General features: G+C 36.7%; 1 protein-coding gene across 3 annotated transcripts in view; it reads left to right on the forward strand.

The window, feature by feature from the left end:
• LOC150087471 (uncharacterized) overlaps positions 1 to 13,886 on the forward strand; it is a 238,090-nt gene that overhangs the window by 150,095 nt on the left and 74,109 nt on the right. For 2 of the 3 annotated variants that reach the window (XM_090372089.1, XM_090372091.1), the window contains 3 exons: positions 6,910 to 6,972; positions 9,005 to 9,059; positions 9,175 to 9,224. In XM_090372089.1, coding sequence (XP_090228215.1) covers positions 6,910 to 6,972; positions 9,005 to 9,059; positions 9,175 to 9,224 — 168 coding nt within the window. The remainder of the gene's footprint in view (positions 1 to 6,909; positions 6,973 to 9,004; positions 9,060 to 9,174; positions 9,225 to 13,886) is intronic. The other variant, XM_090372090.1, reaches the window with a different exon arrangement.

A 13,886-nucleotide genomic window follows, 5' to 3' on the forward strand; every position in this document is an offset into this window, starting at 1 on the left:
AGCTTTGAAAAGGACTTCCCCACCTAAAAATCCTTTACTAAAGCTCATAAAACATATGCTGATGCGTCTTCATGAGCATCAGAAAACTGTTATCTTTTCATGGATCCCTGGACACAGTAGTATTCCAGGAAACAAATGTGCAGACAGTGCTGCCAAGTGTCCTTCCATCATACCCTCAATAAATGACCTAGTCCCATATCCTGATTATAGGCATAACATACGGCAAACATCTTTTGAACAATGGACACTTATGTGGAAAATGCAAACAAATAACAAGCTATTTCAAATAAAACCTGAACCACAATTATGGACTTCTAGCCTTCGTAAAAATAGAAAAGAAGAAGTAATCTTAGCCAGAACTCGTATAGGTCACACTCACCTCACACATCTCTATCTGTTTACAGGAAATGATCCTCCGCAGTGTGCACACTGCTTGCAACCACTTACAGTAAAACATATACTCCTTGAATGTAACTTGTTCAGCAATGCCCGACGAATGTCTTTTAGTTTCATTTCAGATCTACAGCAGCCTCTCTCTCTCTGAATAGCATAATAGGCAAAGAAGCAAATCTCTCTGAATTCTTTTACTATATAAAACAAATAAAAATGTATGACCGTTTCTAACTGCTCACCGTGCAGTTATCATAAGTACCTTAATTAATTTGGAAGGCGCAATATGGTCTAAGTAGCTCTTGCGCCAGAAAACACCACAACAACAACAACCGTCTGTAACCTTTGTAACATAACATTCAACTATTCTTGCTAATATACATATAACTACATATGCTAGTTATAAGGCAGCAGCACTTCCACCCATTCTGTAATGTTTGTAACATAACATCCAACTATTCTTGCTAGTCATAAGGCAGCCGTAGCCTAATGGTCAGGCGTGAGGGTGCATAAGCATACATGCCTTGAGTGACTGGGGTTCAAGCCCATAACTACAAAATATGGTGCTTGTATTTCTTGTATTCTATTTATCTTGTGAATGCCCCTGATCATGTAGTCATTCTGGAGTATAAATAGAAGATTTATTTTATTTTTATAGGGTGCTTGTGCAAGCTGTTGACTAGTTTGACTTTGCTTTAGAGCATCTGAGTGAGTACCCAGTGTGGTTAGGTAGATCTTGAAAAATGTTTCATTACAGTTGTGAAATTTTACCTTGGTTGTGTGAATTAAATATATTTTTGTGCATAAATAAGTGTCCGTTTAATGGAAATTATTAACCATGAAAAGAATTAAACCATTTTGTGTAGTGGCCACGATTAATCTTTTCAGTAAATAGCAACTTATTTACACACAAGGAGAGGAAAAAATAAAGAAACCAATTTAATTTCGCAACTGTAATCAAACATTTTTCAGCTGAACTCAGATAGTAGGAATTTTTCTATCCACCACTCTCAGCTGTTCTAAAGTGACATGAACTAATCATTGGCTCATGCAGAAAAAGCAATTTGTTTTGCAAAAAAAAAGACAGAAATGTCACTTTTTTTTCTGTTTGAATTACAAGTATACTGGATGGAGTACGTGAGTGCATGACAGCCAGAGATTAAACTGACCAAGACACCTTGAACCACACTTTATGGTGGGAAAAAATTCCTACCAAAAAATAACTTGTAGGCTGAGGAAACCCATTGTAAATGGAAACATTCCTCTTGAAGAAGAAGAAGATTACAAGTATTAAATAGCAGATGATATCAACAAAAATATGGATATTCTCTCTCTCAAAGTATGAACAATTATGTATATAAACAATTGTTTTGTTTATCAACAAACAGCACTTATTTTTATGCATTGAACTTTATAATGGCAGCAAGAATAAAATTTAGCAATCTTGTTATCAGGTGCCAGAAATGTACTGAATTCTGCAGTGTTAATAAGAGTGAATAAAAAAGTTCTCTTGATTAATTTCCACCATCATGTTCCGAACTTGTATGTGTACTTTGAACCCATGTAAATTGAAACAGCAGTGTTTTGGTCCCTTCACCTTCAAATTAGTAGTAGTAGTAGTAATAGTGGCATCTGATGAAAGAAAGCAAGCGTATGAGCTTATATAACATCAGCCAAAAAAAAAAAAAAATTACACAACAGTTCCCTCTAAATGTTTGTCCAGTTCCTCCTTAAATTTATTTAACCTATCAACTTAGAATGAGTCCTCAGTCCAAGGATTGTTCCAGCAATGAACCACCCGCTGGCTAAAGTCAAATTTTGCACATCTATTCTACAATTGCAAGATAATAATTAACTTGCAACAATAGTTCTGCAATCTGTTATTAAGTTAAACTGTTTATTCTTATTTTTCGTATACTACAACAAAAGTTTAGGTATGTAACAGAAATTCATAAGTTCTGGATCCTGTAACTTGTTAACTTGAGGGCCAGTGCCAAATTTACGTAGTCACTGGGCGCTTGGCCTATTTTTAAAGGCCAAAAAAATATTGCCGAAGAGAAACGCTAGTGATATTTTTGAAGGCCGTAAGGATAATTGGTGTGGCGAGATCTGGAATTAAAGAGTAATTGCTCTGGCCCTTTCCCTTCCCCCTGAACTGTATGGCATTGAAACACCTGCTCCACTGCACCCCGATAAATCTGTCTATTGAAATTTTCTAAGAGATCCCTCATTCGAAGATAGTTTCATTTTTTGAAAATTAAAGAAAACATTAGCATTAGCATTAGTAGAGGCATTTGATGCAAGAAAGCAAGCTTATGCAGCATCAGCCAAAAAAAAAAAAAAAAACCCACTTCCACTTCACCCCTCTGTTTGTTCAAAATACCTGTCCAGCTGAGCCTTAAACTTATTTAGGCTATCAACCTCCACCACAAGGGATGGAAGTCTGTTCCACCAACCAACCACCCGCTGGCTAAAGGCAAATTTCCACACGTCTATCCTAGTGCGGTTTTACTGTATTGCACTGTTGCACCTCAAATTAAAACCACTGCTCCAATTAAGAACTACATTGCTATTTATTTAAAATGTATGTAATTCCCCAGACTGTGGTGTGTTTATGTTCCCTATTTCTCCATTGAAAAAGCACCAAGCAATGCTGAAATGAGAAAGTGATGACAAGGATACTAATGCCTTTTTACTATGGACTTAGTTATGAGATACAAATTCCAATGTGATGTAAAAATTGAAATTGGTTTCTAATAATGATTAGTATTTAGATCATGAAACCATTCAACTAATTACAAATCACTGCAGTCTACTTACCAAAAGTTAGCAAAGCATTGGGTGTCTAGTTAATTAATTTAATTTACTTCTCGTTTTGTATTTTTCAAGTAAATTAGAAGTCTGTCCCATCTGACTTGCAAAAAAACTTCATAAGCCTTGCTGGGAATTTTTTTGTTCTCTAATATAGAACTATATGAAATATACTAACATAATAAAATAATTATGCAAATTTTACAAAATTTTAATGTTATCCTTGGTAATTTACAACCCATTTCAAATTATTGGGTTTTAATTAATTTTCTAAATATCAATAACAAAAAAATTAAGTTTGTGAATAAATTAAATATAAAATCTATTTTTAATATATTCAGCGGTAAAAATTTCTTAGTCATTGTATCTAAGCTTGATTTGTTTATTAATTTATTGAACTATTTTAAAACTTTATAAACTTTTAGTGAGCTAAAAGCAGGACTGCATACTTGCCTGTTGGTTTGATAAACTTAATCACTTTGTAGTCAGTAGCAGTTAATGAAGTACACTGAGAGGATAAAATTCATGGGATATCTAGTTGCTGGGCAACGTGACGCTGTCACTCCCCTCACTAGTGGACGAACCCGCCGCTTGGTAGGTATATAGGTACATTGCATCACTGCATTTACGTAGACAGTAATTTTTTGATGTCAGTATGCCCAATGCATCTCATCGTGGTTAGTGCTGTGGGCGGAAAAGGTGGTGGATGAATTGAGTTGTTTCAGCCCACCGGAGAGTGACAGTGGCACAAATCACTGCTGACTTAATTAGGAAGTGCCAGAAACATCTCCACCAAGACCATCAGGCATTGATTAACCACAATAAGTTATGGGAGCCACCGACCACTAGAGTCCCATTGCTAACACTACAACACAGGACTCTACACCTCAACTGGGTAAAATAACATTGACTGGACCTTGGATTAGCATTAGCATTGGTAGAGGCATATGATGCAAGAAAGCATGCTTATACAGCATCAGCCAAAAAAATAAAAATACTTTCCATTTCACCCATTCATTCGCTCCAAATGTTTGTCTAGTTCTGCCTTGAATTTATTTAAGCTGTCAACTTCTACAACGACAGATGGAAGTTTGTTCCAGCAATCAACCACATGCTGGCTAAAGGCAAATTTCTGCACATCTATTCTACAACTGTCTTTCCTCAATTTGAATTTATGTCCTCTCAGGTGATTAATTTGGGCAAGAGGAAGAATCCCATCAGCATTGAGATGCTCAAACCATTCTAGGCCTTCAATCAGATCACCTCGTAGGTGCCTAGTCTCCAAACACTGTAATTTGCTAACTTAAGCCTTTCTTCATAAGCACAACCCTTTGTTCCATTTACTAATCTTGTTTCCCTTCTTTGTACTCGTTCCAGCAACTCTACATCCTTCCTAAAATGTGGCCTAAAGACCTGTATACAGTACTCGAGGTGTGGCCTGACCATTGCCTTATACAAGAGGATAATCACATACTTTTCCCTGCTAGAAAAATTCCTGTATATCATTGACAAGACACCATGAGCTACTCTTGCAGACCATCTGCACTGCTCAAAAAATTCATATCTGACTGCACAATTACCCCCAGGTCGTTTTCATTCTCTACCACCCTCAGTGTAGTACTACACAGTTGATATGTTACTCTGGGGTTACTGCTATCCATATGCAGTACTTTACATTCGTCAATGCTAAACTTCAATTGACACTCTCAGCCCATGCTCAACTTTTCTAGATCCTGTTGCAACATATTGTCATTAGTGTCATTAACAACCCTGCCAGCCTCCTTGTCATCTGCAAACTTAGACATTAAGCTTGATATTCCATTATCAGTATCATTAATAAATACAGAAAACAACAATGGACCCAACACCGAATCCTGGTGGACTCCACTAATAACATTAGTCCGCGAAGAGCAGTGACCATTGATTACCATTCTTTGTTTTCCCCCACTCAACCATCCCTTTATCCATAGCAGCAGTTTGCCTCCAATGCCACACTGCTCCAATTTGTGTAGCAGTCTTCCATGTGCAACAGAATCAAAAGCCTTCTTAAGATCCAAGTATATAATATCAAAATTATTTTTTGCATCCAGTTCCTTTGTGACCACATCATAATATCCAATCAAACTGGTCAAACCAGACATCCCCTTATCAAACTCATGCTGTGTCTGAACTATAACTGAAGTCTTGTTTAGATGATCCTGCAGTTCTTCTTTAACCAGTGCCTCCATTGATTTTCCCAGATGATTGGTGATGAGTCCCATTTCCAGTGGATGGGAGGGTGCGTATTTAGTGGAAACCACATAAAGCTATGCACCCGTCATGTTAACAAGGAACTGTTCAGGCAGGTGGATGGTTGGTAATTGCCTGTGACATGTTGAACTGGCACACGTTGTTGGGACCTCTGGTACGTCTAGACACATCTCTGAATGGTCCAGGTTACGTGTTCATCCTTGCAGACCATCTGCAGACCTTCATGGTCATCGTGCATCTACAGGGCAGTAGACCCTTCCAGCAAGACAATGCACCTCCCCAATGAGCCATGGTGACTAGAAAATGGTTTGAAGAGCATTCCACAGACTTTACCATTATGGAATAGCTCCCCATTCACCGGACATGAACCCTGTGGAGCATCTTTGGGATGCTGTGGAGAGGTCTGTTTGAGCTTTGAATCTTCCACCCAGGAATGCAACAGAATTATGGACAGCGGTGCAGCAAGCAAAAATAGAAATACCCGTTGAACACTTTCATGAACTAGTGGACTCAATGCCTAGCCATGTGACTTATCTGGGCAAAAGGTGGGCCTATCCGTTACTAGGTAGATATTCCGTGATTTTTGATCACTCGGTGTAAATAACATAACACTACCTGACTACTTCATTAGGGCCTATGGGTCTAATTATTCGGGTACTACGCAAAACTATGAAAACTGAAGAGGTTATATGATGTGACATACAGGAAAGTGCAGTGACTACTGCCCAAATCAGTTAACCTGCAATGGGGAATGGATTAGATTGCATGGAAAAGAGAAGAACATTACATCTACCATGTCCCAAATGTATGAAAGATTGATTGTTGGTATATGTTAAGCAGGTGCAATGGCAGAGAGGATGGCTGTACTTTTTGAGTGTTCAGAGACCCAAACTGTGTCATTTGGATCATTAATGAATGGGAAAATGCTCAGAAAACATCTGTGAAGAGGCACAACTGTGGCCAAAAATATAAGGTGACTGAGCAAGGGATTATCAAGTTCCATGAAATCCTAAAACAAACAAACAAACAAATATATTGTGGATATTTCTCATTAGTGGATTATCAGATACTTATTGTGTCTACTTTCCCACCAATGAGGCCTCAGAAAGGATCAGAATCTGAGTTTGGAGAATGGCATGCATTTTAGATAAACAGCAATATGAAGTGCATAGTGCAATACTGAGGCAGCTTGTGGTGAAGGGCCTCTATAATATAAGATTAATGCACTTAGTAGCAAACTTGGTTTGTGCAGTTCTATGTAACAACTGAGGGCTGTGCCCTACTCATACAATTTAGATATATGTACACTACATAAAATTTTTTATTCATGTGAAAAATGAAAATAAGAATATTAGCTCTGGTCGAAGTTTAAGCCATAAGCATAAATAATAAGACTGTTCTCTCTTGCTTTCACATATTTTGTTATTTATTTAGTTCACATGTGAATGTTCATTACAGTTTAAGTCATCAGTATCAACCCAGTTTTGCTGGTCAGCCGGATAATAGAAGGAACTCTTTTGTGTATGTATAATGTTAATATTTGTTCCACTCACACCACAGTTTTTTTTTTTTTTTTTTCAATTTATTCTTTAAGATCTTTGCACCTTAAGCTGCACTTAAAAAAAAAATTAACAAGATCTCTTCTTCAGAGATTTTCTTGATTAAAGAAGTATAAAGGCTAACCCAAAATTTAAGAATAATTGATGTACTTTTCTTATGCAAGTGAAGCACTTACAAAATTAGTAAGTAGTAACAAGTAATATTTAGGGTATAACAGTTAAACATTTTGTATAAAGTAGTTTAAAAGGCTTCGGGGCTTAAAATCTCGCTATTGTGATAACCTTGTGCTTAAATTCAAGTAGATAAAAATAGGAGAAAAAGAAAACATGAGAAGGAACCAAGGAAACTTAAAATACAGTTGTTTGGAAATTAGAAAATATTTGCATATACATCTTTGTGTCCATTTATCCATCTTATTTATTGTGTCCATAAATAAGAATGAATATCTAAAAATGATGAATAAATGCAAGGAAGTAGGAAAAAATATCTTTGTTTAACTATCAGAGGCAAAAATGAGCAAGGAGATAGTTTTAAAAAGTTAGGGATTACATGAGGCCCCCCCTTAATGTAGCATGAATGAGCTGTTTGTGCAGATATGTGCTTTAGTTCCCAAACAAGTACTGACAGATGTAAGATGGGATTTAAGAAGAGGTTCTCATATTTATTGAGAACATGCGCCAGGAAATTCACACCTGGAGAGATCTTCTTTGACTCAGCTCATTTCTTCCTCTTTAGGATCTGGGATCTTTGGAGTGAGATCTGTGCTGTTAGGATGATCAGAAACATAGTGCATATACTGTCTTTTACACACAGATTTCATGTATATCATTGTGCTAAGATATTGGACAGACCTAAAATAAGGATTGATGATGCAGCTGACTTGCAGTGCACAATATATTCATTACTGAATTGTGTGTTGTTTGCCAAACTGCATATGGACATATACATCTTTCCTGAATAATCTGCGGATTTTGTCCAACCCCTCTGACAATTTGTTAATAGTCTTTCAGATTGAAATGCATCTCATTAGACAAGATTGATATCTAGTTATCCTTATATGGTGTTTAGCGTAGTTTGAGTATGACATAATCTGTTCTAGTATTCAGCAGGTTTCATTTGTGAACAACTTATCCTATCGTCAAGTTCAGATTTTTCCTGTAGATATTTTTTAAGCCATTGTTGCACTATAGCAGTTGCTATTGTAACTATTTTTGATGTTCTCATTGATTGCTAGTAATGACTTTCTTCTTCTCAGCAAGTTATGTTTTCTAGTACTTTGCCACTATTATCTCTTTTCTCTCAGATGAAATGAAACCATATTGGAAATAAAGCTCCAAGTTTTAGGTCTTTTTTTGCTCTGAAAACTTCCAGAGTAATTAAATTCCATGTAGTCTTCAACTTGAAACAAAGATAAAATAATTGAAATTAATTGTAATAATATTTCTGGCTTGCCATGTATTTGTCAACAGGAATTCCCATTTTAAATTTACATCTAATAATTAGGTACATCCATTATTTAGTACTATTAGTTTTAAACAAGAATTTAAACTAGTAATTTTCTTCTTGGGGATTATCCATAAAGATTCTTACAAATTGCCTACATTCTTTACACCATGACAAAATCATTTATTATTCAGCAGTGCATTATAGCTGCTTTACTGGAGTTGTGAACTGCCTGGAATTGATTCTGAAATAATTTGATGTGAGTGTTGTAACATATTACTGAATAATAAATGATTTTATCATGGTGTAAAGAGCATCAGTAATTTGTATCAATCTTTACAGTACGTACAGGTTTAACTGTTAACACTAACAGATAACACATTTAACAGAACTTTGTTTAGTACTAATTTTCTCAATTTTGTTTTATATATTTCTTCCAGCTATAAAAATTATTCACATAAAAAAAAAATTAAGTTACCTTTATATACTGTATGTTGAAATGCCCCCTTTCCATTCTTCTTCATTTAGTATTTTTCTTTTTGCATTATAGTCTCACAGATCTAAGAAATCAGAAGTTAGCATATCAGCAGGAACTTGACCAACAAGTATGTTCCATAAAAGAATTTTACCATTTGTAATGGGAAAATGAAAAATCTGTATTTATAATCATAGACAATATTTCAAAACTGTAGATACAGGAGTTTACTTTTTTTCTCTTAGATAAAAGAAAAACAGCAAAGAAAATTGGAAGAAGCACAGATTCAAATTAGGTAATGCCATTTTTTAAAACTTTATTCTTTGTAAACCTGTGCACTGCACCCCCCCACACACACCTGATAATTTTGAAGAAAATTTGTGGATGTGTTCATTTTATGAGTATTTGAAAATTCTAAATAAAAAATTATAATTTTATTTGATGTAGCACGTTTTCTTTTCCTTCTTACCTATTTAACAAATACTTCTAATTTAAAACCTCTATAATGATTTTCAACAGTTTCAAAATACATATTATTTAGACTGTTTTATTGAAAATTTTTTGCCACCAGTTCACATAGTTTGTTTGTTCCTGTGGTCTTTTATTGTGTATTATGCCCATACAGGTGTGTGTGTGTTCATAGGGTGCAGGCTGAAAAACTCAACTCCATAACTTATTCTACTTTTGGGGTCGGGCATATATATACTCCATCTGCTTGAGATGGTTTGTTCCCAGCATATATGTATTCAAAGACTAGTGTCATTTGAGTCTTTAATGGATAGAAAAATGCTTAGAAAACATCTATGAACAGACACAGTTGAGGCCGAAAATATAAAATATAAGGTGATGGGGAAGAAGAGGGGGTGTGAAGTGCCCTACACCTGGAGGAGATATTATCAAGTGTAATTGTTGCCAAATGACAGAACAGTTAACCTGTACATTTAATGTGGATACTGATGCCTTGTTATTCCCATGTAAATAACACATGGGAATCTACAAAGAAGGCAAATAGAAGTAGTAGACCCTCGTAGAAGTCACTGATTAGAAAATATGAGTGCACTGGTTTCAGGAATGCAAAGGAGGGACACAGGACTGGAGGAAAGTCATCTGTTGATGAATCCTAATTGATATTTTTCAGCACTGATGAAAGAGTGAACATGTGGAGGCACTGAAACCATCTTGTTGTGTATCAGTATTAGAGGCTGCTGGAGGAGATGTAATGTTCTGGAGTGTGTTTTTGTGGCCCATACTCTTTGTCTCCTGATCTCAGTCTGGCACCGCAAATGCCAGAGAGCACATTGCAGATGAGGGACAACTGGCAACAGGCGCCTCCGTAGCCAGGTGGGAAGGAGCAGCAGTGCATAGCACACGCTTCTTGATTAGACCGGGGTTCGAGCCCGTCACCACCAAATACGGAAAATGCGGAAAGGTCAGGGAATGACCACCGCATATCCCGGAGCAATATGGCCTTAGTTGCTAATGCTCCTAAAAACCAAATAACAAACAAATAACTAACAGACAACTGGCAACATGCAGTGTTGCCTGTTGAAGAAGAACATTACATCTACCATGTCCCAAATGTATGAAAGAGTGATTTGAGAAACAAGTAAAGCTTCAAGTACATTATCAAAACCAATCCCATTGAGTATGTGGATGAGTTGTAAACGTTTGTTCATCAGCACAATCATTTGTCCACATATCCAGGATTTGAGGACAACTTTGTTACATAAATGGTATAATATTCTTTTTTCAATATCTTTTTGACTGCAGACTGTCTGAGCAAACATTGAGGATCATAAAATTGTTAGATTTAAAATGGTAATCCAGCCAATGAAAAGAAGAATATAAATCATGCAGATTATCCCATTTTGTATTCTTGTAATGCCAAATAATATGAGGCTGAGAATGGTCATGAGAAAGAGGCACCATTGGGGGACCACTAACATATACTTGGTGAGAAAAGGATAAAGAGTGTTGGGAATGTGATTAGGCTTGTTTGATATTCTTATAGGTAAATGAACAAAGTGTGTATGTTATTAATAATTTTAAAAGCCCCTGTACCTCAACCATTTGTGTCTGTTTCAGTTTTCTGTGTAACAAGAAAACTGAAACAAAAACTGGAGTTGTGAATGTTAAAATTACCAAGGAAAAGTACCTCACTGTTAGGAAAATTAGATTGGAGAAAGTCAAGTTTCAAAGAAGGAAGTCTTTCTGCAGGTAAGTTTATTCTGTTAGTTTGACTATTCCTTGATGTATTCAGTAGATAAAGTAAAAGTAGATGCAGAGAGTGAGTGGTGCCTCCGTAGCCAGGTGGGCAGGAGCAGTAGTGCATAGCACACACTTCTTGATTAGACTGGGGTTTGAGTCCGTGACCACCAAATATGGAGGATGCGGAAGGTCAGGGAATGACCACCGCATATCCCCAGCCCGGATAAAGGGTGAGGGTTGGTTTCAGGAAAGGCATCCGGCTGTAAAAAAAATTGCATGCCAAAACAATAAAAAAAAAAAAAAAAACGCTGACCCCATATGTAATGGGAAAAAGCGAGGACAAAAAAAAAAAAAAAAGATGCAGAGAGTGAGCATGTATGGATTAATGAAATTTTTGGATATGGTGTATACACATCAAGTTCATATACACTGTTTGTGCTTTGCCTCCTAGAATTACAAATGGGTATGGTCTGGTTGATTATCTAGCAGCCAGCATGTAAATACTGTTTTAAAACTTTACCCTTGAAATGTAAGGAATATTAGATATCTCCGTGGTACCCATCATCATCTCAAAAGACATCACTTATACTACATGATGGAACAGATGAGGTTGTTGGACAGGCAACCTGTGTGTAGAATTATTCTTGAAAAGATGAAATCCTTACAAGAATAATTTTGCAAACACTGTTTGTTTGTTTGTTATTTGGCTTTTAGGAGCATTAGCAACTAAGGCCATATTGCTCTGGGGATATGCGGTGGTCATTCCCCGACCTCTCCGCATCCTCCGTATTTGATGGTCACGGGCTCGAACACCGATCTTGTTCTCTAAACCTATGCCACTGAGCTTGCTGCTATACTGTGTCACCTTATTTCACTTACTTCGTATTCCACTTGTGTTTTTCTTTCTGCTTGGAAATTTGCTCATATCCAATGAGCTTCTAAAAAAGGATGACAAATCCCTCCCTTTCAGTTATTGCTCTTACCTTTACGCTTTCCACGGTAATGGAGAAATCCATCAGCCACCAACTCTTTTAAGCTTCCATCTGAATTGAACCTTCGACATGATCACCAATACAAATTCTGTCAGTATCATTCCACTGGTGATATATTGGCTTATGTTAGTTATCTTTGGACAAATTTAATAGAAAAATTTATTAAAACTCAAGCAGTTGCTCTTGACATTTCCAAGATTTTTGTTCATGTTTGGTATAAGAGAAATCCTTTGCCAAGGATTTCTCTTTTTTAGGAGCTCACTGGACATGATCAAATTTCCAAGCAGAAAGAAAAACACAAGTGGAATAAGAATAAGTGAAATAAGGTGGCACAGTATAGCAACAAGCCCAGTAGCATAGGTTTCAAGAACAAGTGGAGAAACGCTATTAAGACTTAGAGCTTTCTGGCTCTGTTAGTCCTAATAGAAATCCTTTGTATAAGAGAAATCCTTGGCAAAGGGTGAAAGAAAAACAGCAAAGAGTTCTTTACTTATGTAAAATCTAGAAGTAAAGGGATGAATCAGATTGGATCACTTAACATAGATGGGTTGACTATTGATGATCATGCTCAGGCAGCTGATAAACTGAATGAGTATTTTGCATCTACATTCACATATCAGGAGTTATTCAATGAGGGAAGTGCCAGAAGTTTATAAAACTCTAACAGGGAGCTAAGTGATTTTGTAATAACTGAGAGCAAAGTGGAGGAGAAATTGTTGAAGTTAAACATAAGGAAGGCACCCGTGGTGGATGGGATCTATCCAGTTATATTAAAGGAGGCGGCAGAGGAAGTAAGCAAACCCTTAGCCATAATTATGAGAGCAACCTTGGACTAAGGGGAGGTCCCCCACTGACTGGAGATGTGCAAATGTATCCCCAATTCACAAAGGGGGATTGAAGGGTGACACAAGTAATTACAAAACAGTTAGTTTAACTTCTGTTCCAGGTAAAATAATGGAGTCACTGGTTGAAGATGCATTGCAGGATCATCTAGACAAGACTGCAGCAATAATTCAGACACAGCATGGGTTTGTTAAGGGGAAGTCTTGTCTGACAAATTTGATTAGTTATTATGATGTGGTTACAAAGGAACTGGATGCAAAAAAATAATTTTGATATTATATACTTGGATTTCAGGAATGCTTTTGACACTGTTGCGCATGGAAGACTGCTGTACAAATTGGAGCAGAATGGTATTAAGGGTAGATTGCTACGATGGATAAAAGGATGGTTGAGTGGGAGAAGACAGAGGGTGGTAATCAATGGGTACTGCTCTTCATGGATTAATGTTATTAGTAGAGTCCCACAGGGTTCAGTGTTGGGTTCACTGTTATTTTGTATATTTATCAATGATATTGATGAAGATATATATCAGGCTTAGTGTCAAAGTTTGTTGATGATATGAAGGTTGGCAGGGTTGTTAATGACAGTAATGGCAGTGTGCTACTGCAACAGGATCTAGAAAATTTGGGCAGATGGACTGAGAAGTGGCAACTGAAGTTTAACCTTGACAAATGCAAAGTATCGCGTATGGGTAGAAATAACCCCAGAGAAATGTACCAACTGTGTGGTACTACACTTAAGGTGATAAAAAATTAAAAAGACCTGGGAGTAATTGTGCAGTCAGATATGAAGTTTTCTGAGCAATGCAGACAGGCTGCCAGGGCAGGTCATGGGGTTTTATCAATGATATATAGGAATTTTGCTAGCAGGGAAAAGGAGGTGATTGTCTCTCTGTATAAGGCAATGGTCAGGTC

This window comes from Mastigoproctus giganteus, chromosome 4, assembly GCF_048544385.1.
Source record: "Mastigoproctus giganteus isolate SK-2022 chromosome 4, ASM4854438v1, whole genome shotgun sequence".
Taxonomy (NCBI): domain Eukaryota; kingdom Metazoa; phylum Arthropoda; class Arachnida; order Uropygi; family Thelyphonidae; genus Mastigoproctus; species Mastigoproctus giganteus.